The sequence below is a fragment of the Symphalangus syndactylus genome, chromosome 5 (genome assembly GCF_028878055.3).
Source record: "Symphalangus syndactylus isolate Jambi chromosome 5, NHGRI_mSymSyn1-v2.1_pri, whole genome shotgun sequence".
Classification (NCBI taxonomy): Eukaryota; Metazoa; Chordata; class Mammalia; order Primates; family Hylobatidae; genus Symphalangus; species Symphalangus syndactylus.
The window spans coordinates 69,976,521-70,002,938 of NC_072427.2; the positions used below are offsets into that span (position 1 = coordinate 69,976,521).

The 26,418-nt window shown below is 35.6% G+C and overlaps 1 protein-coding gene across 5 annotated transcripts in view; it reads left to right on the plus strand.

Annotated features, from left to right (window-relative positions):
• CCDC91 (coiled-coil domain containing 91) overlaps window positions 1-17,422 on the plus strand; it is a 363,108-nt gene extending 345,686 nt beyond the window's left edge. For 4 of the 5 annotated variants that reach the window (XM_055280261.2, XM_063640331.1, XM_055280264.2 and 1 more), the window contains one exon: window positions 16,331-17,422. In XM_055280261.2, the coding sequence (XP_055136236.2) occupies window positions 16,331-16,441 (111 nt within the window). In that variant the 3' untranslated portion in view covers window positions 16,442-17,422. The remainder of the gene's footprint in view (window positions 1-16,330) is intronic. The other variant, XM_055280263.2, reaches the window with a different exon arrangement.
• Window positions 17,423-26,418: the final 8,996 nt, after the last annotated feature.

Sequence of the window (26,418 nt, forward strand, 5' to 3'; positions counted from 1 at the left end):
AAGATACTACTATTATTTCCTCATAGTATGCCCTATTTGGGCACTGTTGATTAGTTACAGTAGCCCCAGTGGCATAGGTGATCTGGAAATTATATCAGTGCATTTCTTTAATATTTATTATGCTTAATTTATAAGCAAAGCGCATGTCTCCAAGAAGCTTTAATCAAGTTGCCTGCTTTTACATATAACATAATTCTATTTTAAAATATTTTCATTGAATCTCTTTTCCATTTTTTGAGATTCGTACAATTGTGCCTGGCTTATTCACAGTCAAAACCAGACACCTATAGTCTTAATTAGGTGCAAGTTTCCACAGTAAATAGTTCTTATTTTTAAATTAAATTTGTTCATTTTATTTTCCCTCAATAGTTTACGTGGCTGTAAAATATGTACTATCTTTGAATCTTTCCTTCCCCACTAACTTTTGTGGTTTTGACTATCGAGTAATTAATGATTAAGTAATTTTGCCAATAAACCACACTTAAATTGTTTATTATTGGTAACTATAGTTGAGATGTTGTGACTATTTGATAAAAAATATATGTTTACTTTCCCTTCTTTGTATTATCAAAGATTATTTTGTTGTACATGTAATTTAAAAGTATGTAGTTCTCTTTATAAGTCAAAAATACAGAAAATATAGCCATTACAATGACCCTTAATATATATTTATTTATCATGCTCCTCTTCTCCCTTGCCTTTTTAGAATAAAATAGCAGAATAATGAGAACCAGATTTTTAAATGTCATTCTGCTGCAATTTTTTTTCAAGCATTATTTGAAAAGTGTTTCCATAGCCTTTCCACTAACTTTACAATTTGATTTGATCAAGAGAAGTACTTTAGCACATATGGATATTTTGATTCTAATCAAATGTTTTTGTTCATTAATTTTTTCTTATACTTGTTTTATTTTAGGTTCTGAATAGTCTTTTACTGTATTACTTACTCTTCCTTAAAAACCTACTAAAGTTGTTTTTAAAAGATAACCACCCTACACATATTATTTTTATTAAATCTTCATCTTCTATCATAAAACTTCATTGTAGCAGTATGAGTTCAGACTCTGGAGCTAGACACTTACATGTGCTAACTATGGTTATGCTACTGATTTCAGACATAGAACTTTTTGGTATTTTAATTTCCTGATCTGTAAACTAAGAATAATGATCATAATTTAGGCAGTGCTTACTTTCCATCCTACTTTTGAGACTTCCTTTGAAAATCATAAATGAACACAGTGAAATGAAGGAAGGAATTCTCAGTTTTAATATTTATAATTTATACAACTTTTTTATGGATAGTTATATACCAATGACCATGACAGGTCATTGGCTTTTCCAATATAAGGAACCTTGTGGAGGGAGCATCAAATAGTGAGGTGAAGTTCTACAAGGCAAGGAAATGCCAGTCAAGCTTTCTTTGCTTCCTGGGATTTTGTCCCATTATTTGATGATTGCTCCAAATGGTCAGTTTCTCAGCCAAATCCAGCACTTAATGATTTTTTTTCCTGTCTATGGGACATACGTAGAAACTCTTCCTCATACTCCCTGGAGGCCTCAATCCTTCGACTGCTGATCTTAACTAAGCAAGACTCAAACGTGTCTTTTCTTAATTATGGTTCAAGACTCCTTTAAAAATGGAATCCATATTGGTACTTTTTAGACTAATCCATGAACTAATGAACTTTTGGTACTCCTAGCTCTAATGCTATATTTGAGAAAAACTACTGCAGAGAACTTTTAAGTCTGCATTAGTGTAGTGATCGTCCTCTCCAAACATTATTTCTGCCTTCCTTCATTTCTCTGTCATTTAACCAACCCAAGCGAGGTTGGACACTTAATTCATTTAAATCTAAACCTCTGCTATCACCAAAAGACTATATTTTTGGTAAAGTTTGTGTTTGTATATATGCTGACTGTAAAATTAAAAATATACATCAGTGTTTTTATTGAAGAAATAAAGAGCTATAAAATGAGACTCTCATATAGCTTTTGACTTCCAGGTTTTCATAGAAAAGTAGGTAGGACCTACAAGTGTTCAGAAAATATGATTAGATTTGCTGTTTATCATGCATACGTTTAACAGATGTTTAATGTATACAGTTTCATTTGGTACAGCTGTCTTGGTATTTCCTGAATACTTTAAACTCCATAGTATCTTTTATTTAAAGAAATCTGGAACTACATCAGCAAAACTATCTTTATTTTTTCATCCAGGCATAATGATACCTGTATAGGAAATGAAGTGGCAAATCACATGGATAAGCCATACCCATGGAATGTCTATATGATAATAGTCTGCATTTGACCACAGATTATTTTTATTACTTGATCCTTCCATTCCCTTGTACAATGTCATTTATTTATGTTAAAACAGAAGAAGACAGAGTTTCAGTGCATTTGTGTGGATTAATTGGATCCTCAGAGAGGACACTGCAGCAAAGAGCACATCTCTTAGGATAGCATGACTCATTCGTATGGTATTTTAGTGGCATCCCAGTTGCAGTGTGCGCTTGGATAACTTTTTAAAAAAACAAATTATTCTCCCTTTGCCCTTATTAATATTACTCCCTAACTTCAGCACATTAGAAATGATGCTTGGTAAAGATTGGTAACATAAAACATTTTAAGTAACTTTTACCAGATTTTATTCTGAACTTTGTTCTCACCTATAAAACATACATGGGAAACGGGCCAGGCGCAGTATCACACGCCTGTAATCCCAGCACTTTGGGAGGCCAAGGTGGGTGGATCATGAGGTCAGGAGATCAAGACCATCCTGGCTAACATGGTGAAACACTCTCTCTACTAAAAAATACAAAAATTTAGCCGGGCATGGTAGTGGGTGCCCATAGTCCCAGCTACTTGGGAGGCTGAGGCAGGAGAATGGCGTGAATCCGGGAGGCATAGCTTGCAGTGAGCCGAGATAGCGCAACTGCATTCCAGCATGGGTGACAGGGCAAGACTCCGCCTCAGCGAAAAAAAAAAGTGTGGGAAATCGAAAGTTTTGTCTATTGAAATAACATTTTATAATGCAGATAATGGCAAAGGGACCAGTTCTATAGGAATTGTTTACAACAATTTCCTTGTTTGGGATGCCTAAAAATCACATATAGTAGGCCAGTGTTAGTTGACAAGAAAAGAGAATGACTGAAAAAGAAACAAAAGTTGCAAAAGCTTTTACGCCAGCCTCATAGATTCCACAGTTATGACATTAACTTACGAAATTTCTATCTAAAATACTACCAACTGTGCTTTGTAATGCACCTACAGGTTTTAAACGAAAAGGACAGAAAGATCATTGGCCTATTCTTGCTTTCATTTGTTTAACATCACTGCATTGTCTCATTTTACTGAAAAACCTAGCATTAAACTATAGCATGACCTAGAAATATGTTTCATCATAGAGAAATATAGTACACAATTAGGAGTATGGGATTTTAAGTCAGATTTTCTGGATTAAAACCAAGCTTTGTTTTTTATTGGATGTGTACATTTAGACAAGTACTTTAACCTTTCTGGGCCAGTTTCTTCTTCTGTACAATGGAGATAAAATACTGCCTACTTAATTTATGATTATTATGAGAAATAAATGAGTTAGCATGTGTAAATTGCTTAGAATACTGCTTGGGATATAAGAAGTTTACTTTCAGCATTCGCTTTTAATGCTTTTATTATCATTGGGACAAATTTTCCTAAATGATGATTTTGATCAGAATGTCTTTGGTTCCTCATTCTTTCTTAAAATATTTATTAATTTAAATATCTTTTTTTTGCAGAAGTGATTGTGGCAACTTAAAACAATATGTACTGTTAAAACTGGTGAATAGAAAATGAGCATCAAAATATTGAGACTGAAACTGATATTCAGTATAAATATATATGCCATAAGATCCTGCCTATCAAAATTATTCTGCAGAACCAGCTTGTTCTGGGGAAAAACTACTATCATATTTTATCCATGATATTTATGATTTTAAGTTGATTAGGAACCTTATATTTTTTTCAGGACCTGAGTTAAATTTGTTGTTTTGGCAACATTTCATTGCTGTAGTTTTAAATCCATCCCCATAATATATTTTTAACATTTTTAGGTGCTGTTTTTTTCTTTTTCACTATTCTAGCTATAACTGCAGATTCTCTACATAGCAGAGAAAGGGGAAAAAAAGAGGAGGCACTTGCCAATGCAAGTTAAACAAATTTTCTTTCATACATATGTGTTCAGGTAAGAAGCGTAGCTTGATCATTACAATTTTTTTACTCTTCATAGACTCTTAAGCTATTATAGGAAATTCTATTCCATGGGTTGTTTTCCAGTCTTCACATTAAGGTTTCCAACTTTTCCATAAATTTTAGTGTCATTTATTTAGTATTTTGAACTTGTTCTCAACTTCTCAGGCTGATCACCTAAAAACTAAATTTTTGTTTTTGTTGTAACAGATGTGCACAGTGTAAAGTTGGTACCTTTATCACTTAGGATTTATATTTGCCTCCTTGTACCATAAACTAGAAATAACAACAGCATAAGCAAGGTCAGAAGTAAACAGTTCAGAGCTAGTACAGAAGCTAAACAAAGTCATAAAAGGATTCAGAATCATTCTGTCTTTGTACTTTTTCTATTCTTAGCACTGACTTACATCATTAAGTCTACAAAAATGACTGCCAGAGCTCCAGCAAAGATATTTGTGATGATTGGGGGAAGAAAAAAAAATCCAAGGAACAAAAGGGGAAAAGAACAAGTGTCTGTCCCACTTTTAAGGAGCACTGTTGATGATTTCGCCCAATAACTGCCTCTCTCATTTCTTGGCTGTTTCCAGCTGGGAGGAAGTCTTGGGAATAATGGCCTGCATGTGTGCCCATTATTCCTAAAATTAAATGGGAGCTCTATTGATAAAGAAAAGTACATATTAGAGAGGCAACTGGCAGGTTTTAGTATAATCCCTAACTTCTTATATATTCTTTTTGATAGGTGTTTAGTGTTATTTTCCTTTTTTTCTTTTTTCTTTTTTTTATTTTTAGGGTTTTTTTTATTTTAGGATTTTTTTTATTTTTAGGGTTCTTCTTTAAGTTTTAGGGTACATGTGCACAACGTGCAGGTTAGTTACATATGTATACATGAGCCATGTTGGTGTGCTACACCCAGTAACTCGTCATTTAACATTAGGTATATCTCCTAATGCTATCCCTCCCCCCTCCCCCCACCCCACAACAGGCCCTGGTGTGTAATGTTCCCGTTCCTGTTGTCCATGTGTTCTCATTGTTCAGTTCCCACCTATGAGTGAGAACATGCGGTGTTTGGTTTTTTGTCCTTGCGATAGTTTGCTGAGAATGATGGTTTTCAGCTTCATCCATATCCCTACAAAGGACATAAACTCATAATTTTTATGGCTGCATAGTATTCCATGGTGTATATGTGCCACATTTTCTTAATCCAGTCTATCGTTGGACATTTGGGTTGGTTCCAAGTCTTTGCTATTGTGAATAGTGCCGCAATAAACATACATGTGCATGTGTCTTTATAGCAGCATGATTTATAATCCTTTGGGTATATACCCAGTAAGGGTATATACTGGATGGCTGGGTCAAATGGTATTTCTAGTTCTAGATCCCTGAGGAATCGCCACACTGACTTCCACAATGGTTGGACTAGTTTACAGTCCCACCAACAGTGTAAAAGTGTTCCTATTTCTCCACATCCTCTCCAGCACCTGTTGTTTCCTGACTTTTAATGATGGCCATTCTAACTGGTGTGAGATGGTATCTCATTGTGGTTTTGATTTGCATTTCTCTGATGGCCAGTGATGATGAGCATTTTTTCATGTGTTTTTTGGCTGCATAAATGTCTTCTTTTGAGAAGTGTCTGTTCATATCCTTCACCCACTTTTTGATGGGGCTGTTTGTTTTTTTCTTGTAAATTTGTTTGAGTTCATTGTAGATTCTGGATATTAGCCCTTTGTCAGATGAGTAGATTGCAAAAATTTTCTCCCATTCTGTAGGTTGCCTGTTCACTCTGATGGTAGTTTCTTTTGCTGTGCAGAAGCTCTTTAATTGAATTAGATCCCATTTGTCAATTTTGACTTTTGTTGCCATTGCTTTTGGTGTTTTAGACATGAAGTCCTTGCCCATGCCTGTGTCCTGAATGGTATTGCCTAGGTTTTCTTCCAGGGTTTTTATGGTTTTAGGTCTAACATGTAAGTCTTTAATCCATCTTGAATTAATTTTTGTATAAGGTGTAAGGAAGGGATCCAGTTTCAGCTCTCTACATATGGCTAGCCAGTTTTCCCCACCATTTATTAAATAGGGAATCCTTTCCCCATTTCTTGTTTTTGTCAGGTTTGTCAAAGATCACATGGTTGTAGATATGCGGCATTATTTCTGAGGGCTCTGTTCTGTTCCATTGGTCTGTATCTCTGTTTTGGTACCAGTACCATGCTGTTTTGGTTATTGTAGGCTTGTAGTATAGTTTGAAGTCAGGTAGCGTGATGCCTCCAGCTTTGTTCTTTTGGCTTAGGATAGGTGTTTTGTGTTATTTTTCAACGTCTGTTTGAGAAGGTGTTATTGCTATTTTTAGGCAATAACATCCAAGTTTAGCTTTCTTAATTGAAAGAAAATCTCCTTTACTTGTTTACAAGAAGTAGGGATGTTAGGATTTTCTTACATTCTTAGATCCAGATGGGAGGCAGCAGTGATTTTAAGAGTACCGACAAGGAGGGCATTTTCCCACTTGGTTCCCTCAGTAGGATAAATCTGTTTTAAAATGGGCCAGATAGATGATATTATTTGTTTGTTTAAGACTTCAGTGATTCATCACTGTAAAATCCTGAATGATGAGAAAGAGCAGCTCTTTTTATGTAAAAAGAGGAAAAAGTCTGTTCACAGTAACTTTCATTTAATTAAGTGATGCTTTGTTACCTTGGTTTAATTTTGAATACCAAGAAATTAGAATTCCTAGTGGGAATCAGGCAGCTTTCACTTGTGTACTTAGCCAGTTTTATCGGTAGTGGAAATATGAAAGTAAGCAGGTAAAGATTGTACAAGCCTAGCAGGTAGCACAAGGTGAGATTTGTACCCCACATTGTCTTTATGCATGTTTCTCCCTTATTTCATCATGAACCTAGAAAGTAGTGAGTAGTCTGTTGTTTTCATACACAGCCACTGAGGTTACAGATTCTTTAAGGCATTGATTTTTTATATGATGTATTTAATATGCCAGGTTTTTTTTAATGCCTCTGTTGCATTTTCAGGGAACCATTTGTACATTGCTATAAAGAAATCTTTCTGAATCTACTGTTTATTAACAGAAGATAATTACATGGTTTAATGACTGCATCTACAGGGCTTTTGGTACCTTGACAGGTTTTTGCATTAGTGTAATGCAATACAAGAAACTCCTGCATATTTGCAGCAAAACAGATATTGTGCCAAGGCCTCTAGCCATAACTGAAGTTCTTATCTGAGAAGGCAGTGTAGTATTGTGGTTTAAAGAATAGATTTGGGCGTCATATGCACCTGGATTTCAGTCCTAGCCCTGCTACTTGGGCAAGTCATAACCTCGCTAAGCCTTAGTGGCTTCATTCATATAGTTATCAAGAGAATAAAAATTTGGTAATACATTGTAGATGTCTCCAGTTGTACTTTGTCCTTATTAATCCCCTGCCCTTGAGTCTGGGCTGGACTGAGTGAGATTGGGCTATTAAAAGATTGTGGCTTCTGTCTTGAGTGCCCTCTCACTGTCATGGTGCACTCTTGCTTTCCTTCATATTCTCTTGGATTGCTTACTTTGGGGAAAACCAGCTGCCATCTCATTAGGCAGCCTTATGGAGAGGCTCACATGGGCTAGATTGGAGCTGGATGTTTTGAGGCCTCTCAACAGCTACTGAGTGGGTTTGGAAGCAGATCCTTCCCCAGTTGAACTTTGAGATGACTTGATTACAACTTCAGTAAAGAACATGACCCAGAGGCACTCCTGTAACAGTGCCCACTTTCTTGACTCATAGAAACTGTGAGATGATAAATATTTGTTGCTTTTCATTTTAAGCCACTAGGTTTTGGAATGCTTTGTTGCACAGCAATAGATAACTAATACAGCACATAAAGAGGTCACCTGTGCATAGCAGGGAGCAAGTACTACCAATCAACAAGTGTTAACAGTTAAAACAAGAAAACAAGAAAAGGTCAGTCTTAATCTAGCATTATAGGATTATTTGTCATGTAATATAAAGTAAGTTTCCATATGTGTGTGCAAAGAACTCAAGAATAAGACTTGTGGACAGTCTCTCTTGCTTGTTTCTGTAGATTGAAACAGATAAGGCAAAATAGCAATCATTTGAGAATTTAAAGATAGTATAGGAAGACAAGAACTTAAAGGTCATCTAACTCTTCTGCTAAGATTAGGTTTAAATTGTTAAAGCTCAAAACAAAAGGAAGGATACATAGTAATTGACAGATATTGTTCTTTAGATTGAAACAATAGGATTGCTAAAATCTATAAAAGTTGAATTGATAAAAATACAGCAGAAGTTGTGTTTGTTACTTGAGCAGTAACCTAAATGATATATTTGGGATCTCTATGTTAATTTAATTTAGAAAAGACTATCCAACCAACAGATTGTAATATTTTTATTATATCATGATCTTGAAAAAATGATATAGGAAAAAATGATATAGGAAAAGGTTTTTCATTGTTTGGGAGCATGTAATCAAATTAGATTAAAAAACTTTATGTGGCCTGTCATATTAAGATAAGTTAGCCTGCCTTGCCAGAATCAATTCATCTTATATTTGAGATAAATTGTTTATTTACCATTGAACTCTATAAAGTAGGACGTGGAACATATTTATGTAAATATAGCCTTATGGATCAGAGCCCTAAGATAGGATTTCTTTGCAACTACTATACAATATTATCCACCTTTGCTTTTCTTTAAAATTCTAAATCTATGGCTTTTGTTTTTTAAGTTGTTTTGGAAATTTTTAGATTTTCTTTGGAAGTTGTCGGAAACAGTTGTTACCAGAATTATTTTCTTTTCAAATTCATTAAACGTTACGTATGGAAAGTTATAGTAGATTCTGCCCAGATGATTCCTTGAAGATCAAAAATGAGTATTTCCATTTCCCAGTGGATTATATGGTAGTTTTGGGTAAAAAGGCAGAACTATGCAAATATGTAGAACTTACTTTAGATGACTCAAAACAGAGAATTTACTTACCAGGCATCTTAAAACAAAAGAAAAAAGTAGTTCTTTAGTTGTGGCCAAAAGGGCTTAAGACTCTTTATACCCGTTTTTCATGCTCTAAAAGAGCATCTGTAATTCATCTTGTGCATGCTGGGAAGTTACACAGCTTCTTTATATGTTGACATTTTTGAACTATCTAAATAGATAGATGTGGAAGATACTCTAAAGTCAGGAAGTATTCCCAAAGAATAGGAGACATGAACTCTGATTTGAAGTCTTCATGAAATGTGAATGATGGCTTTGAAGGTTCTGGTGAAGAGGTTAGGCCTAAATTTTCTGACGTTCAAGGTTGAGGCACCCAGCACTGCATTAGTTCAAACCACTGCCCAGATTATGTTGAATATTTTAGAGTCCGAATTATTCTTAACATGTATTTTATATAAAACTATTATCCTGAAATTGGTTCAGAGTCTCTCAGTGATTCTGAGTTCATAGAAAGTGAACATTTTTAATCCTCCATTTCCCAAACTTACTTGACTTAAAGATATTTTTTTATTTTTCATAAGCAGGACACATGCTGTACAGAAATGGCATTTTGTGGAACGCGTTGTAAGAAACACTACTCTGATATATGAGGACCTTAACAATCTGGAAAATAACTGTTTGTTTCCTAGGGCTACTGTGGCAATTTACAACAAACTGAGGGGCTTGAAACAAGATAAATTTATTTTCTCACAATTCTGTGGGCCAGAAGCCCCAAATCAAGACGCCAGCAGGGTCATGCTCTCGAAGGCTCTAGGGAAAAGTCTGTTCCGTGTCTCTGTCTTAGCTTCTAGTGATTCGGCCTCCATCTTCACATAGACTTCTCCTTTGTATCTGTGTCTCTGTTTCTCTTCTTATAAAGACACTAGTGATTGGATTTAAGGCCTACCCTAATCCAGTAAGAGCCCATCTCAGTTTACATCTTAATTATATCGGCAAAAACCCTATTTCCAAATAAGCTCACGTTCACAAGTGTGGGGGTAGGACTTGAACATATCTTTTTAGGGGACACAATTCAACCCATTACAATAATTATCTGTTGGATCGAATATCCCACTGTTCTCTTACAAGATCATGTGCTAGCAAGCTTGTGCAACCCGCCTTATTTTGTTGTTTTTGTTCTGTTTTGTTTTGCTTTAGGCTTTTAGCAGCTTGAAGGCATGGTTTTTAGTTTCTGTTTCTAGTGATAAGCAGAAAAGAGCGATGAGGAAAGGACTTTACTGGCCCAATCAGAAACAGAAACTAAGAACCGATGACTGTATTATCCTTCTTGGACATCCCCGAGTGTCCCAGGACTTAGTCCTGAAACCTTTTCTCTTTTATCCACATTCATTCCCTAAATATTTTTATCTGTGCTTTAAATGCCTTCTATATGCAGATGATGTCCACATTTTTATTTCAAGGCCTGGTATCTCCCCTGAACTGCAGGCCCCTATATCTGATATCTCCAACATGTCTGATAGGATTAGACAAATTTATCATGTCTGAAACAAATAGTTTTCCTCTGGCCAACTCACTCCAGCTTCAGTCTATCATATCTCAGGATAGGACACTATTATTCAAAGAATTGCCTTTTATTTCTCTTTTCCTTTCATCTTCCAATCCATCAGCAACTTCTAATCCATCAGCAACTCAAGTTGGTCCTGTCTTAAAATCCTAAACCTGAAATGTTCTTAAGCCACCACTGCCAATATTCTAGTCAAATTTATATCTTTTCCAGACTAAAAGTCTCCTAGCTGGCTTTTCTTCTTCCACTCTTGTCCCGCTACAGTCGGTTTTCCACGTAATAATTTGTATGATATTTTTCAAACACAAAGCATGGTCATACTCCTGCTGAAAACTCTCCAATGTCTTCCCATCAAACTGAAAACCTTTAGGGCCCTTTATGCTCTGGCCTCCATCTACTTCTCTGATCTCCTCCCCTACCAGTCTCCTCCTTGCTAATTTTGCTCCAGTCTTAATGGATTTCTTGCCAGTTCTCCATCAAACCAAGTCTGCACCCCCCTTTTGGAGTTTTTTCCTTGTATTTTCAGCTACCTTGAGAATTTCTTTCCCCGTGTTTTTAGATAGCTCCCTTCTTGTCTCTTTTCAAGTCTCTTAATTACCACCTTCTCTAAGTGGTCTTCTCTAGTCACTTTACCCATGAGTGGATTTGCTGGATATCCATCCTAGCTTTTTGGAAAAATGAAATCATTTTTAAGCATTAATTTAAAATATGTAGGAGTGTAAGTTGGAAAAGCAACATTGATAAAGGTAGATGTAACATGTTCACATTTCTTGGTGTATTTTGTTGGTAGAAGCTCAAAACATTGAAAGTGCAATTAGTACTCCGTGTATTTGACACACACACACATAAACATACATATATATATTTCAAAACAATGAATCATATCTTTTTGGATGTGAATAGTCTTCTTAATAAACAGTCCAATTAAAATAAGCCAGGTGTGTTTGTAATTGACTTTGAATGTTGCACTTTAGACCAATGTAAATTCACCATCATATTGCATTTTAATGACTGACGAATAAAAAGCTAAGGTCAAGAGATGTTTTATTTTTCTTTTACTTTTGCCATGGCATGAAACACCCATGGAAGGGTAAATCTAATACATGAAATTATTAAGAAGACATGCTATTTCCCCCCGCAAGCTTAATAAAATTAAAAATTTTACTAAGTAGTATGCTTCTAAAAGGCTTTCAGCAGTTATACCAGCAAACTGAGGCCTAGGTGTCTATTTCAGAAACTTCAGAATTTCCAGATTTTTTCAGATAACTGTAAGAGCTGAATAGAAATTAAAGCAACAGAAAATGGAAGAGAAAATAAATCGGTTAGAGCTACACTATTATGAAGAGATTTTAAACCCCATATCAAAAAAATACTTGCCACCACTACTCTGGACATAATATTTTTCATTACTATGTCACAGAATACAAATCTTTGATTCACTTTGAAATGAAAGCCACAAATGCAGAACTAAGTCCCATGCCTTAAGGAGCAAAAAAGTTGAATATTTTGCCAAAATTCTTCTTGCTTCAATAAAGGATAATAAGGTCATGCCTAATAAAACAGTAACTGTTGAAATTCAGGAATTTGCCAAGAATATCAGTTTGATGTATTTGTTTCAAAGAGAGGAATTCAACATCCTTATAAGAGAAAGGTTGTATGCATTCCATCCCACAGCCATGATCTATGTACCATGCCCAAGAAGGACCCACAAAAGTGGAAGCTCAGCTTCATGATGGCCCAATCTCTGTTTTCCTCCTCATACAGTATCAGTATCGCCTTGTTGCTTCTTGAAGTATTGTGCTCCTGTTTATTTAAAGGATTCTTACTTTCAGAGTGTTCTGGGGAGGGAATGGTAAAGATGTGAAGGCAGAGCCTTGGCAGCTGCCTAAAACCAAAACGTTCATGCCTACCGTCTTATAGTCAGTAATTCCACGGTGACATCTAACACAAGCAAGAGAAGCGTGTGGTATGTTTAAACAGAAATCTATCAAACTTTTTTTGTCCTTATATATATCTTCTTAAAAAATTACAGAAATACTCATTTTGAATGCACAAATTCAGATTATTGTTACTTAGCAACAGAGGTTGAATGCTTGTTACACATTGTGAAATTGTACTATATTCCCTCAAAAGGAGAAAAGTTTCTCATTTATCTAGCTTCTAAAAATTCTAAGATATTAAGTCACATTTGTTTTTAATGTATCTCCTGATTGTTCTGGGCAATTTGTGAAAGGTTTTGAATTGTTAAAGCTAGCACATATGTTATATGTACACAAGTTATGAAGCATAATAGTGAAACAAACACCCATGAAGCCACCTCCGAACTGAATTACGTATCTCATCCTGCCAGACTTCATCCTCCGAATACAACTATCCTCAGTTCAGTTTTTATTGCATTGTTTACTTACCTTAAAAAGAAATGGGTTTTTGCCTACTTATATGTCTCAAAATAATATACCGCTGAGTTCTGCTTATATTTTGTGCCTATGATAAAAGAGTTATGAGACTATCTGTAGTCTGGTCACTTCCTTCTTAAACTCAGTTTTCTTACAAATGCCCGCTAATTTATATTCTTCTGAAATATTTTATATTGACAATATATGATATATTAAGGTTTATTATAAAGCTGTAGTAATTAAAATAGCATTACATTTGTGTAGAGATAGGTGAATTGTCCAAGGGAACAGGGTGGAGAGCCTTAAGACAGGTTCGTGCGTATATGGAAAGCTGATTTATAATTGGAGGTAGCATTGCAAACTACATATTCTTTGGCTCATACAATTTCCACAATCTATACTAGCACGTGTATACAGAGGTCTGTGTTAAAGGATGTTCATTACAGCCTTAATTATAATAGCCAAATATTATAAACAATCTTAATGTCTGTGAATAGAATGCTTTAGAATATTAAAATACCTGTTACATATATTATAACTATAAAATGAAAACTATGCAACTGTTTAAAAGGAAAAAAAACAAGAGACACTGATCCTTTCATAACACTGCAGTTGGGACTGATAACTTAGTATACTCTCTGGAAGGAAATTTGGCAATATGTATCACAATTTACAACGTAGATGTGACAGATTTCAGTACCTTGAACATCTTTTGAAGGGTGTGCACTCAGGTTGTAAATTTTATTGCTTGAAAAACAACAAAAAAGTTAGAATAAACTTACATGTCTGTCAATGGGAAAGTAGCTAAATAAATTATGAAATACAGTTAAGCAATTTTTTTAAATGAGATAGGGAAAACTTCCAGTAATGGCAATGGAATAAAGTGATTGTGTGGACCCTCTCAAACTTAAGAATTACAAGGATTATAAGATGTGGACCACATATTTTTAAAAACCTATCTTTTTTTTTTTTTTTTTTTTGAGACAGAGTCTCGCTGTCGCCCAGGCTGGAGTGCAGTGGCGCGATCTCGGCTCACTGCAGGCTCCGCCCCCCGGGGTTCAGGCCATTCTCCTGCCTCAACCTCCCAAGTAGCTGGGACTACAGGCGCCCGCCATCTCGCCCGGCTAATTTTTTGTATTTTATTTTATTTTTTTAGTAGAGACGGGGTTTCACTGTGTTAGCCAGGATGGTCTCGATCTCCTGACCTCGTGATCCGCCCACCTTGGCCTCCCAAAGTGCTGGGATTATATGCGTGAGCCACCGCGCCCGGCCAAAAACCCATCTTTAAATGCTTAAAAACATCCAAAAGTAGACAGAAATCACTGGAGAATGGACTGGAACTGAGTATTGGTATATTCGGTATATTCTTCTGTACTGTTTAATTTAGACCAAGTGCAAAATAATTTTAGAAGCTGAAAATACTTAGATTTCAATCTGTTTTACATATATTAAAATGAAACTTTTAAAACTATGACTTTAATCTCCCATGTATCTTTAGGTTAACATGCTTTGGTTCTTAGCATTAAAAGTACATCTGTCATTTTCCAGTAGATTGCCTTGTTTGATTGGGGTTATGTATCTTGATTCACTCAATCTCAGCAAATATTTATTGCTTGTCTAACATGTGCCAGACTACCCTCTAGATGCTAGGGATAAAGTAGTTAGCAAGACAGACAAGATTTCTGCATACCTGGGTCTTACTTACATTCTAAGATCTCTTTTGTTTAATAGTCTTATAAGCATAAGGTATGTATTCACCTGAAGGTATCATCCAGTAGAGGAAGAATGAAACAAAAATCTGTGAGGAAAATTGATAAGCAGAAATCTTATTTCTGTATATATAATAGAATCTCTGAATATTGGAATTGAAGGGATTCAGTATAGTTCAATTATTTTACAGGAGCATTTTGCTAAATATAGTGATTCTGTTTGATTAATTCTTAGAATATTTCAATATTTTAATCATTCAGTTTTCCAGCCATTTTGAGTATAGTAGATTATGGAAGAATAATTTAATAGAAAATTATTGTTTGGGTTTGCCTTTGTGGGGGATGCAGGGACTTGTGTGAAGAATGTCAACTTTTACATAAGTATGACAAGTATATTATGAAGTGGAATTTGTTTGTCTTTTAATTCCTCCATTGTTCTGTAACCTATAGGGAATGTGTTTTCCTAGTTTTGTTATTTTTACCCCATGGGCAAATTTTTTAGGGCCAAAAAGTTTGAAGCTTTTCTTCTTATATTCAATAATCTTTACCATCCAGAGAGTTCTTTATTATATATAATCCAAATTATTTCCCTTACTAACCCTCTTGTTTCATTTACTATATGAGTTTGCTATTGAAATATTAAAACATCCTAATAAAACATCTTTACCTTAGCCGAGGGACAAGAACAAAAAAAGTTTCAACAATATCAAACATTTTGTGTGTTGTTTTTTTTTTTAAAAAAACGGAGTCTCACTCTGTCACCTAGGCTGGAGTGCAGTGGCACAATCTTGGCTCACTGCAACCTCTGTCTCCCGGGTTCAAGAAATTCTTTTGCCTCAACCTCCTAAGTAGCTGAGATTACAGGTGTGCATCACCATGCACAGCTAATTTTTTCTGTATTTAGTAGAGATGGGGTTTCACCATGTTGGCCAGGCTGGTCTCGAACTCCTGACCTCAAATGATCTGCCCACCTCAGCCTCCCAAAATGCTGGGATTACAGGTGTGAGCCTCCACACCTGGCCTCAAATGTTTTTTAAAGCATACTTTTCCCTAAAACTTTCTCTAATTTCAGCAAATTATCTTCTCCCTTATTATTTGTTCCACTAAACCCTATGCATGATGTGATTGTGCTGTGTCTCTGTACTATGTACTTATTTTGTTACTTGCATCTGTAATACATTTGTGGATGTTTGGTTGCGTATATACATTAAGAACTGGCATTTTAATACTATTTTATGTTTTCTGAAATCATTCTGATCAAATGTATGATATTTCTCTAATAACTGAGTGACAACATCAGTTGTAAAACTGTAATGATTATTATCTCATCTTAGATGATTTAGGCCAGAAAGAGTGACTTTACTGCCATTCAGTTTAAAGTACTGTTTGATTTCCTAAATTTTCTCATCTGGAAAGTTTTTTCTAGTGGGCTTCAGTGACAAAATATTCTTTATCCTTCAACTAAATTTTTTTTTCTCTTTCTTTAAAAAAATTAAACAGCTCGATCAAGTCATCCGCCAAAGAAGCCTGTCCAGTTTGGAACTGTTCCTCTCCTGTGCACAGAAACAGTTAAGTGCTTTAATAGCTACGGAACCAGTTGACATTGAATAAAAAGAACATGACAAGCAAACCCACACTGGCATTGGATAAATCATATTACACCTTCAAAATACATGCTCTGAATTATAAAGATGTGTTTGTTTTCTTTCCAAATCATGTAGAATTGATTTCCAGTTCAAGGATAAACCAAAACAATATTTAAAACTATCAAGTGATCTAATTTATTTTCTTTTGGTTTCTTCTTTACATTTACTATTATTTTATTAGTAGTAGCAGCAACAGAGTATGATGTGACCCAAAAGCCATTGTAAAGTGCCACATTATCAAAATTAATTAAACTTTATAGCCTGTGGGAGGCTATTATATATTATTTTGCAAAAGTAGTAAATATATTATTGTTTCATGATGACTCTTGATGAGATGCTAGAATGTAACCATACATTTATCTTATTTTGAGGATAGAAATAGCATGGATTTCAACATCACTTATTTATCCGTATAATTGGAAATAAAATACCGATATGATAGAGAATCATTCCAGCATTACCTAACCTCTTCTGCAGTTGAATCTATGTATTTTCGTTGGTCTACTGAAAACAAACAGTACAATTAAAAGCACTAAAGATTATTATATTAATTCAACTTTGACCTGATATATCACTTAAACTAAAGGGGTGTGTGTGATATATGCTTGTTTCCTATTTCTTCTCTTTAAGGCACTTTGAATCAATAAAACCATTAGTCTACAAATCAAATTGTGAACTTAATCTCTAGAAAGAGAATATAACTCAGCCATTTATAGGAATTCAGGTTCAAGTACAGGATATATGAAATCTTTTCCCAGTATTTCAGAATGTACTTAATTCACAGGCAGTATGCTTCAATACAAAATCATGAATATTTTTAATTCAAAACTAAAATGTCATTAATATGTATGTATGCAAATGTTTTATTTTCTGAAATGCATCTACTTTCATGGGCTTTGTACTTTTCTGAGATTTCTCAGTGTAATAAAAAGAGCTCCCAAACTTATTTGGTTGTTACTTTTTTAAATTTCTTTAAAAAATATATTTTATTTTTTTTTAGAATTTTCTTTCTCAAGTTGAAATTTTCTATCCTGGGTAGTTTTATCACACTACTCGAATATTTTAAGAACAAGATTAGCCTTCCTTATAGACCTGCTTGGCCTTCTAGCCCTGCTAAATTTTAATTGTAGATCCTTAGACAAGCTGCCTAACCAATTTGAGTCTCAGTTTTCTCATTTGTGGGGTAGAAAGAGTGACTTTTATAGGCTATTAAAAAAGTTAATCTTATAAAGTACCCCATATAGTGCTTGCTGGTATAGCCTCCAGTTTATAATAATTTCCCTTTCTCTGGAAATTCATCACAAAATACAGGTGTGAGTACCTACAAACAAGTGGCTAAACCATAGCATTTTGCCCCTCTAACCTTGACTGACTGACCCGCAGGTGAAGACCTGACCCCAAGTGGGCCTCTTATGAAAAGTCTTATGGTGACATCACCTCAACTTCCTTACCATAGGGAGACAGACAACCCCTATTTCTGAGGTTAGAGGTTACCCCAACCCTTTTTTTCCTGAGTCTCGGATTCTGTGAGATACCTGAATATTCTTCCAATATGTTAGCACCACTTACTTTTTTCCCTTAAGCTGGCCAGAGCCAGTTTCTATTATGTGCAACCAAAAAAATACTAACCAAAGTAGTCAAGCACAGATCCCAGCAAGTAATCCCTGGATATTTGGCATTTGTTAGCTCCTCATTTCCTCTACCGTACCCATCCACATCCTAAATGGGAACACTCTTTGATTTATTTTAAGGAATGTTAAAAATATAACTGAACCAAAGCCTCTATTGTCTAACAAAGCCAAGTAAATCACAGATACCCAAAACTATGAACAAACAGTGCCCTATTTAAAAGCTTTCTGTCACTCAGAATCTGGAGTAGAGGTTTAAACTCAGCTTTGCTGAATGCTGACTCACGTTCCATTTCAAAGGAAGCTTACTCAGTGATTGCTTTGAAATCAAAACCAGAACAATGTCCCTATGATTGGTGTTATTCTGCAGTGAGTCAGTTATCTATTATTATAACTTCTTTTTTTATCTGACAATTAAACTGAATGGAATCAGGAAATGTTCTCTATATTTAAAAGAGTAGTACATCTGAATAATAAAAAATGTATATATAAACCTGGAAAATATTTATAAAACTCCAAGAGAAAAGGAGACTTGGATCAAAGCACTCTGTCTCTAGTCTTCTGTTTACATACTAGTAAACAGCTCTGCCATATCTCCAAAGACTCTGCTAACAAGAAGCCGAAAGCCAATGTGTTCTGAATCCACAGGCTCCTTACTTGTAGGCATCACCATCAGCATCATAGTAAGTGGATGTTATCACTATATATGAGAGCCCACAGTTGTGACTGCCGGGCTCTTTTTTTTTCTCTGAATTTAACTGATAAACACATTTTTAGCACACTCAGTCCCCCATAATGCACAGGCTACTTGCTCACCAATCATTGGTATGTATAAGTAGAAGGGAAAGAGCAGGTAGAATTTTCTTTGATCTGGTTTTGTTTTCTTATTCCCACCTTCCCAAGCATTCATTCTCAACAAGTTGCTCCTCCTTAAATTGTCCCCATTCCCGGAGTCACTATATATTGAACTTTTCCTATGGAGTACTTATATAATTAATGTTTTAATTGTTATTTATAATTAATAATTTGTGTTTTTATTTATGTCTGCGTCCTCCTAAGCAGAGAGACCACATCTGTTTTGTTTGTTATATCAATGCATTTCATAGTGCCTAGCCTGTAGTGAGGACTTAGTGTATAATTGAGTTAATACATAATTGAATCAATCAATAAAACAATTACGCACCTGCAATGTAATTAACCAACTAATTCCCAGCTACTAGATTCTGACTACCACTTTAAAGGATTTAGCTAAAGTTGCTGTGTTTCTGAATGAGATCCTGTAAGAAAATTAACGCTCATAAAACAGTAAAACCTACCTTCTATATAAATCAATAAAATTTCTGAAAACTCTAAAATGAACTCTGCATTTCCAGTGATACTCAAATGACTAAATCACATTGATTGAAATGTGCTACCCAAATTTAGAAGATCCTCTAAATATAAGTAGAGAAGAACATATGGGAAATTATATGTGAAATCATTTCATATGGTGCTGAGAGGGGCCTAGCTACAAGAATAAACAGCGTCTGCTTGAGAGGGCTATAGAATAGCATTAAACCTACTGGTCCGTCAGTTTGGAGTTGGAACACATAGGGAGCAACAACGTTTAGAGGACAGATTGAGTGCATAAAGTTTTGTGATCAAGAGTGGAAGATTCAGAGGGCCCAGTAGAAGTTATGTGTAAGGAGAGGAGAGGTGCTTAAGATTGGGTCAGATCAGGGAATGTCCAGAGCAGTGTGTGTGAGTCGTGGTGATAACGATGCCAAGAATATCTGACCGTCTTTTTCAATTCATTTCTGACTCTGAATTGTGATACAAATTGGCCTTGTTTTGAGAAATACACAGAAATCAACAAACAAACTTATTCAAAAGGTAGGAAAATTTGACTCAGTCCTGGCAAACATTCGGTTCTCAGAAGTCTGGTAGCTGATTTAAAAAGAAAAAAAAAAATGAAGGCACAGAATGTACAAATTGCTGACTTCAACACAGCTCAGATACTGAAACAGATAATAGAAGATTTCTTGTGGCAAGATATGTATGTAATGAATTTTGAGTTTTGTCCCTTTTATTGAGGTACTTTTTTCTGAAATTGTTACAACCGCTAAACAGCACTACATTTTTTGAAACATTTTTTCCTATAATTTTTTTGGTCTTTTGCCTGATTAGCTGCCAAATGTAAATGTTTAATTCAACTCTACAAAAATGTTTAACACTTAGTGATTCAATTAGTAAGTTTATACTTATTGTCTCAGTGAGCTATTCTTTAAAATTCATTATATGTTATAATTTTGTAGGCAAACTAATATGTTTTTAGGATTCTGGGCTTTTTATAGATAAAAATAAGCAACAATACACGTTGTTTTTCTTATAATTTTCTCTTTCTCATAAAGCAGGAAAAACTTCTATACTCTGTGTCAGTTGGTTGTAGTTATAGAAAATGCAGTAAACTAGGTAGAAATATCAAATAAGATTTTTCTAAAACTGGTCTATATGGTTCCAAGCAATCCAGATAAATAACTAGCTATGGTCATTGAAGAGTAAGATGTATTCACTTCTATGTGAGTGAATTCAAAGTGCAACAGTGATTCTACTTAACATAAATCCTTTGATATACTGGCATTTCCCCACAAGAAGAATACTTGTGTTCAGAAATATGTGTTTTATGCCCATTCCTTAGAATTTTAGATGCATATTCTCAATTATGCATATTACATAGTCCACAGAGAAACCTAAACTTCTATAAGACTCATAATGCAGTGCTGTTTAGACCCTAACCTCAAATGTAACAAGGTCAGCTGTAACCTGTCAGCTCTACTCAAAATATATCCTGTAATTGTCCTCAAATGTAACAAGGACAGCTGTAACCTGTCAACTCTACTCAAAATGCATCCTGAATCCATCTATCTTTTTCCATTCATTCTGACCACTACCTTCCAAACCGGCCTTTATGGTCTCTAGCCTAGACTTTTGAAACGGCCTTCTAAAAGAGTACTTGCTTCCATTCTTGCCCCCAAGAATGGGGGCCAATGATCTCCTAAAACCTAAATTTATTGAATCATTATAAATGTAATGTCTTTATGGGAAAATGTATTCATTGTCTCATTCTGATTCCGGGAACATATACAATATAGCAGGAATAGATGTAAGCCATTTGTTGTGATGTATGTCACTGGGGCAGGGATGCTAACAGAATCAAGGCTGCAGATGGTAAAAGTTCAACTGAATTGAAGAAAGGGAGAAAGTAAATGAATAGTTAAGAGACATGCAAACCTCCATTGATATGTATATAACCTCTTGGGAGTCAGCTGGCTTCTTTTTCTTCCCCTTTTCTTCTGTATGACTTAAAGTTTGACCTGCCTGCTTCTTCCTCCTCTACTGTTAGTTACTCTCAAACTACAGTCTCTCTCCTTGAAAGCTTACTTGGGAACAGAATTCAATGTTACAAATATCCACACTCTCGTTCAGTTTTGATTAAGAGTTCCATTTGTGATGGTGGGAAATCTGGGAGTGAAAAAAGGACTAATTCCTGTTGTCTTTTCCTCTCTGGCCCCTTTACCTGTTGGTGAATTTTTTCATACAGAATTGTATATACTGCAAAAGAATATGCAGCTTCAGGCTATTCTTGACATTCTCTGACTGAGTTGGAGTGTCAAGCAAATAGGAGCTTGGTACAGGGTAGTTAAGGAAAAGCCCAGCAGGGCATGAAGGCCCAACATGTAATTAGCCTCACTGGCCATGAAAAGTTTACTCTTGTCTCTTCTTCTTCTTGCTGTGTGGCATCATCAATTCTGTCATCACGGCAAACACTGACCAAGAAATACCAGATAGGAAGCTTAAGTAAAATGGGAATGGGGTTATAAGGGAGGGAAAATTGCAAAATCCAATAAATCTTAAATAAGAGCAGCAGGAAAGGAAAGGGCCATTTTATTGCCTAAAACCACCTGGCTTAGGTAGCAGTTCCGACATGTCCTTTTTTGAATAGCTGTTCTAATTATTATATATTCAGCTGATTAATAGGGGTACTTGAGAGGTGGACTGTGTCAGGTAACCTCAGGCAATCCTACTTCGACAAGCTGTCAGGGGGCCATGCCATGCTTCTTTATGACATACGTGAATTTGATAGGCTCACCAGCAGAACATGGGATCACAAGGCTGGAACCACTCCATTTCCATGAAATAATTTAAGTAAGTCAATACAAGGGGAAGGGATGGGAATAAAGGTCTGAGATGGTCTCTGGTTTTACATTTTGTGCTAGAGGTATTTTTACATACTTTTAAAGAACAGAGGGTGCCTGTATGTTAGTACACTTGATAAGAAAGAAAAATTATACTGTAATTGGGTTTCTTCGTTGTCAATCATTTGGCAATGTTACCTGATAAAACTTTCTGAGATGATGGAAACTCTCTATATATTCACGGCCCAGTTTGCTAGCTCCTAGCTACATGTGGTTACTGAACACTTGAAATGTGGCTAGTGTGACAGAGGACACTAATTAATTTTATTTTATTTAAATTTATATAGTTATGTGTGACTAGTGGCTACTCTTGGAAAATGCAAATATAGAGATTCCCTTGCCAGAGGGGAAGCAGTAACCAAGTTATTTCCCCTAATCACACAAACACAGTTACGTTTGTTTCCTTCCACCCCTCTTAAGATTGGTGTGTAGAGTAGGTATGTCATGAGTACAAATGCATGTGAAACACTTCAAGAAAAAAAGAAAGCTGAGAACGCAGTGCTGTTGATATATTATTTAATTGCATAATGTATAAAGATTAAAGGAGACCTTACTGGAAAACTTTCTAGTGTATGATTCTTAGAGCTAAGAACACTTCTAGTTTAGTGCCACCAAGAAAGGATTTCTCTGATCTTCGGCCAAAATTATCCTAAAAATGGAAACTCATCTATTTAAATTTGAATTTCTGCTTTGGTTTGTTTTTGAGAGTTGCCTGGAGAATCAATATGACCTTAGTTTTAAAGATAAAGCAGAAAATGAGTAACTGCATATAAGGATTCAGACTTCCAAAATGGACTTTGGGGAATGGAAAATAATGTCTAATTATTATGCCTTTGAAATTATTTTACTTATACCACCCCCCCCCCCAGTAATTGAATTTGTTGAGAAGTAGCTTTTCATTTAAAAAAAATTACTGAGCTTGCATTATACCATGTATTGTGCTAGTCATATTACAACTAGTGAGTGCCTTTAACAGTTCTATGAGGTAGATACCTCCTGTTAAAGAAGAGGAAAGCAATGCTTACAGAGGCTAATTAACTTGCCAATGATCACTGCTGGTTCCATACCAGGTCTGCCTGATGCCCACGCTTTTCACAAGGGCAGGTATTACCTTTTGCCTTTTAAAATTTAGCCACCCATTCTGTTTGGATTCACTTTTGTAATATATCTCCCATCGAAGGATGCTAATGATCTTTCTCAGCACAAGCTCCAGGCACAGCTTTTTGGCAACCAGATTGTGCTGAGTGTATATCACCAAAGCTGCACCAAGCCCTCTGGCTTGTGGAGCATCAGACCATTTTGTATGCTGGTGGGACAAAACTGTGGCAAAATCATTTTCCTTCTATGCCAAATTTCGTTTAATTGCTATTGTTTACCTAGTGGGAAAAGACTTATGTTCCACAGCTCAAGAAAATCAATCCTACTTCAATACAGCGACTTAACCTGGAGTTACATTAGCTTAATGAAAAAAAGGCCTGGCTGAAATATAAAATAAAATCACCTATAATTTTGCTAATATAAGGTAACAATAAAGATTATTCCAGAAGATTAATCTTCCCCAAAGCTCTAATCAATTCTTAAAATCATCAGTCCAAATCAGTAAGTCAATGGCATAATGAGCATTATAATCTTAACATTTTCAAAGAAGAAAATTGGAAGAGTGAATAAAGTAATTTCATTCTGTCCTAAGTTTTATTCAAAGAACATAACACAAAACCTAGAACTACCAGCTTCTTTCCTCAAATTTTACCAATTCAGTGAAACTGATACAGCTCATCCATGATATCAACATGAGAAACCACATGACATATTATTTGGCAATACATAAATGAGTATTGTTCCCATTGCAAAACTTAGAGATTTGTGTTCCTCCCTTTCATAGCTTACCATAGTTTATCCAGCATGGAGCCAGCCTCCCTGGTTCAAGTCTCAAAGCTATCATTTACCAGCTTAACGTATAAGATCTCCAGTGCCTCAGTTTCCTCAGTTTTAGAAAAACGGCAATAGAATGTACTTCATAAGATTGAGTGTTAATACGTAAAAAGCAATTAAAACTGCGTCTGGCCCGTAGTTAAGAGTTTATGTTCTGTATTCATAAAGAAACAGTTGCTGTTTACATCATCCTTACTTTTAAATTTGTCACTATTTTTGTTAATATTTTTAGGATTGATGATATATTATTTTTTGGCTTTTAAAAGTATGTTTGGGCTGAGTGCAGTGGCTCAGCCTGTAATCCCAGCACTTTGGGAGGCCGAGGCGGTGAGACCACGAGGTCAAGAGATCGAGACCATCCTGGCCAACATGGTGAAACCCCGGCTCTACTAAAAATACAAAACTTAGCTGGGCATGGTGGCGGGCACCTGTAATCCCAGCTACTCGGGAGGCTGAGGCAGGAGAATCACTTGAACCCAGCAGGCGGAGGGTGCAGTGAGCCGAGATTGTGCCTCTGCATTCCAGCCTGGCAACAGAGCGAGAATCCGTCTCAAAATATATATATATATATATATATATATATATATATATATATATATATATGTTTGTTATATTGATTCACTTGTTCTGATTGAAAGTTTTCTGTTAAACCATGTCTTACTTTATTTGAAGAATGTTTATGATCTATCATCTTCCAGCGAGATGTTCTGTTAGCTTCTAAGTAAGAAGCTTAGAATTCTGCAAAACATTTTCAGAGAGGGTGCATAAAAATAATGCTTTATTGCATGACCTTTTTTTTTTTTTTGGTGGCAGCAAATATGTTGAGAATCCTAAGATGCTCTTTCCTTCAGTGGTTATCTAAAAATTGTTAAACTGAGCATCTGCCTGGCATGCAACCTTCATGTTTTACTGTTGTGATTATCTTAGGCAGCAGATCACAGGTATGTTTACCTTCAACAGACTTAGTCCCTTAATTTCTTCCCCGTCCTCCTTTTCCTTCTTCCCCAGTCTGCTGAATTCCTGTCTGCTATGAAGAGTGGTGACAAATACTAATCTGAACTAGACCACAGTCATATGAAGTCAGATTGAGAACTTGGCCTTGTATCAAACCTAAAGTGGAGGGGAAGGGTGGAAACTGCTGTCTTGTAAATAGCCACCCAGGGCGTAAGCCCTGAAAACATGTAAATATCACTATGTCCCATATGCATTATTTCTCAATTTTGTCATGCTACCTTTGCCAGCTAGTTTAACTGAGTATGATTTACAGTTATTTTATTGAACATTTTTTGACAATTTGAGTACAGTTCTGGATGTAATATTAAATCCTCTTCTGGCTCAGCAGATTGCAAAATTGCACGTTCTGTCTACACGTCAAATCCTAGGTCTGGAGGGGAACTGCAGACTTTACCTAGTCCAGCACATCCAGAAAATACTGCATTTGAGCTTTTCCATAGCAGATGGTATTTCACCCTATCCTAAATGACATCCAAACAAGATTGATGATATGATTAAAGACTGTGAAGAAAGGTTAAAATTAAGCTTGGCTTCTATTTCTTTTAAATTCATAAAATTTTTTCTTCTTCAAGGATCTCTAGCCAATTCCAGTGGCTGAACCAATAACTTTAATCATACCTTTATGACTGAAGAGGAAACTAAATATGGTAAATAAATGTTAACAATTTAGTTCTAAATAGTTTGTGTCAACTTTATATATCAGGTTTGGGATTGATCAGTTTTTTTAATCTATCTGGAATCTGGTGTTGAAAAGTCTCAGAAATAAAAGCTATTCTAAAGAAGTTTCAGAAAATCAACTCAATTCTTGTAACCCTTCATACCCGAAGACTGAGTAATTTATAAAGAAAAAGGTTTAGTAGACTCACAGTTCCACATGTCTGGGGAGGCCTCACAATCATGGCAGAAGACGAAGAGCAACGGGACTTCTCACATGGCAGTGGGCAGGAGAGTGTGTGCAGGGGGACTCCCCTTTATAAACCCATCAGATCTCAAGAGACTTATTTATTCACTATCACAAGAACAGCACAGGAAACACTTCCCACAGGGTCCCTCCCACGACATGTGGGAATTATGGGAGCTACAATTCAAGATGAGACTTGAGTGGGACACAGCCAAACCATATCACTCTTTTA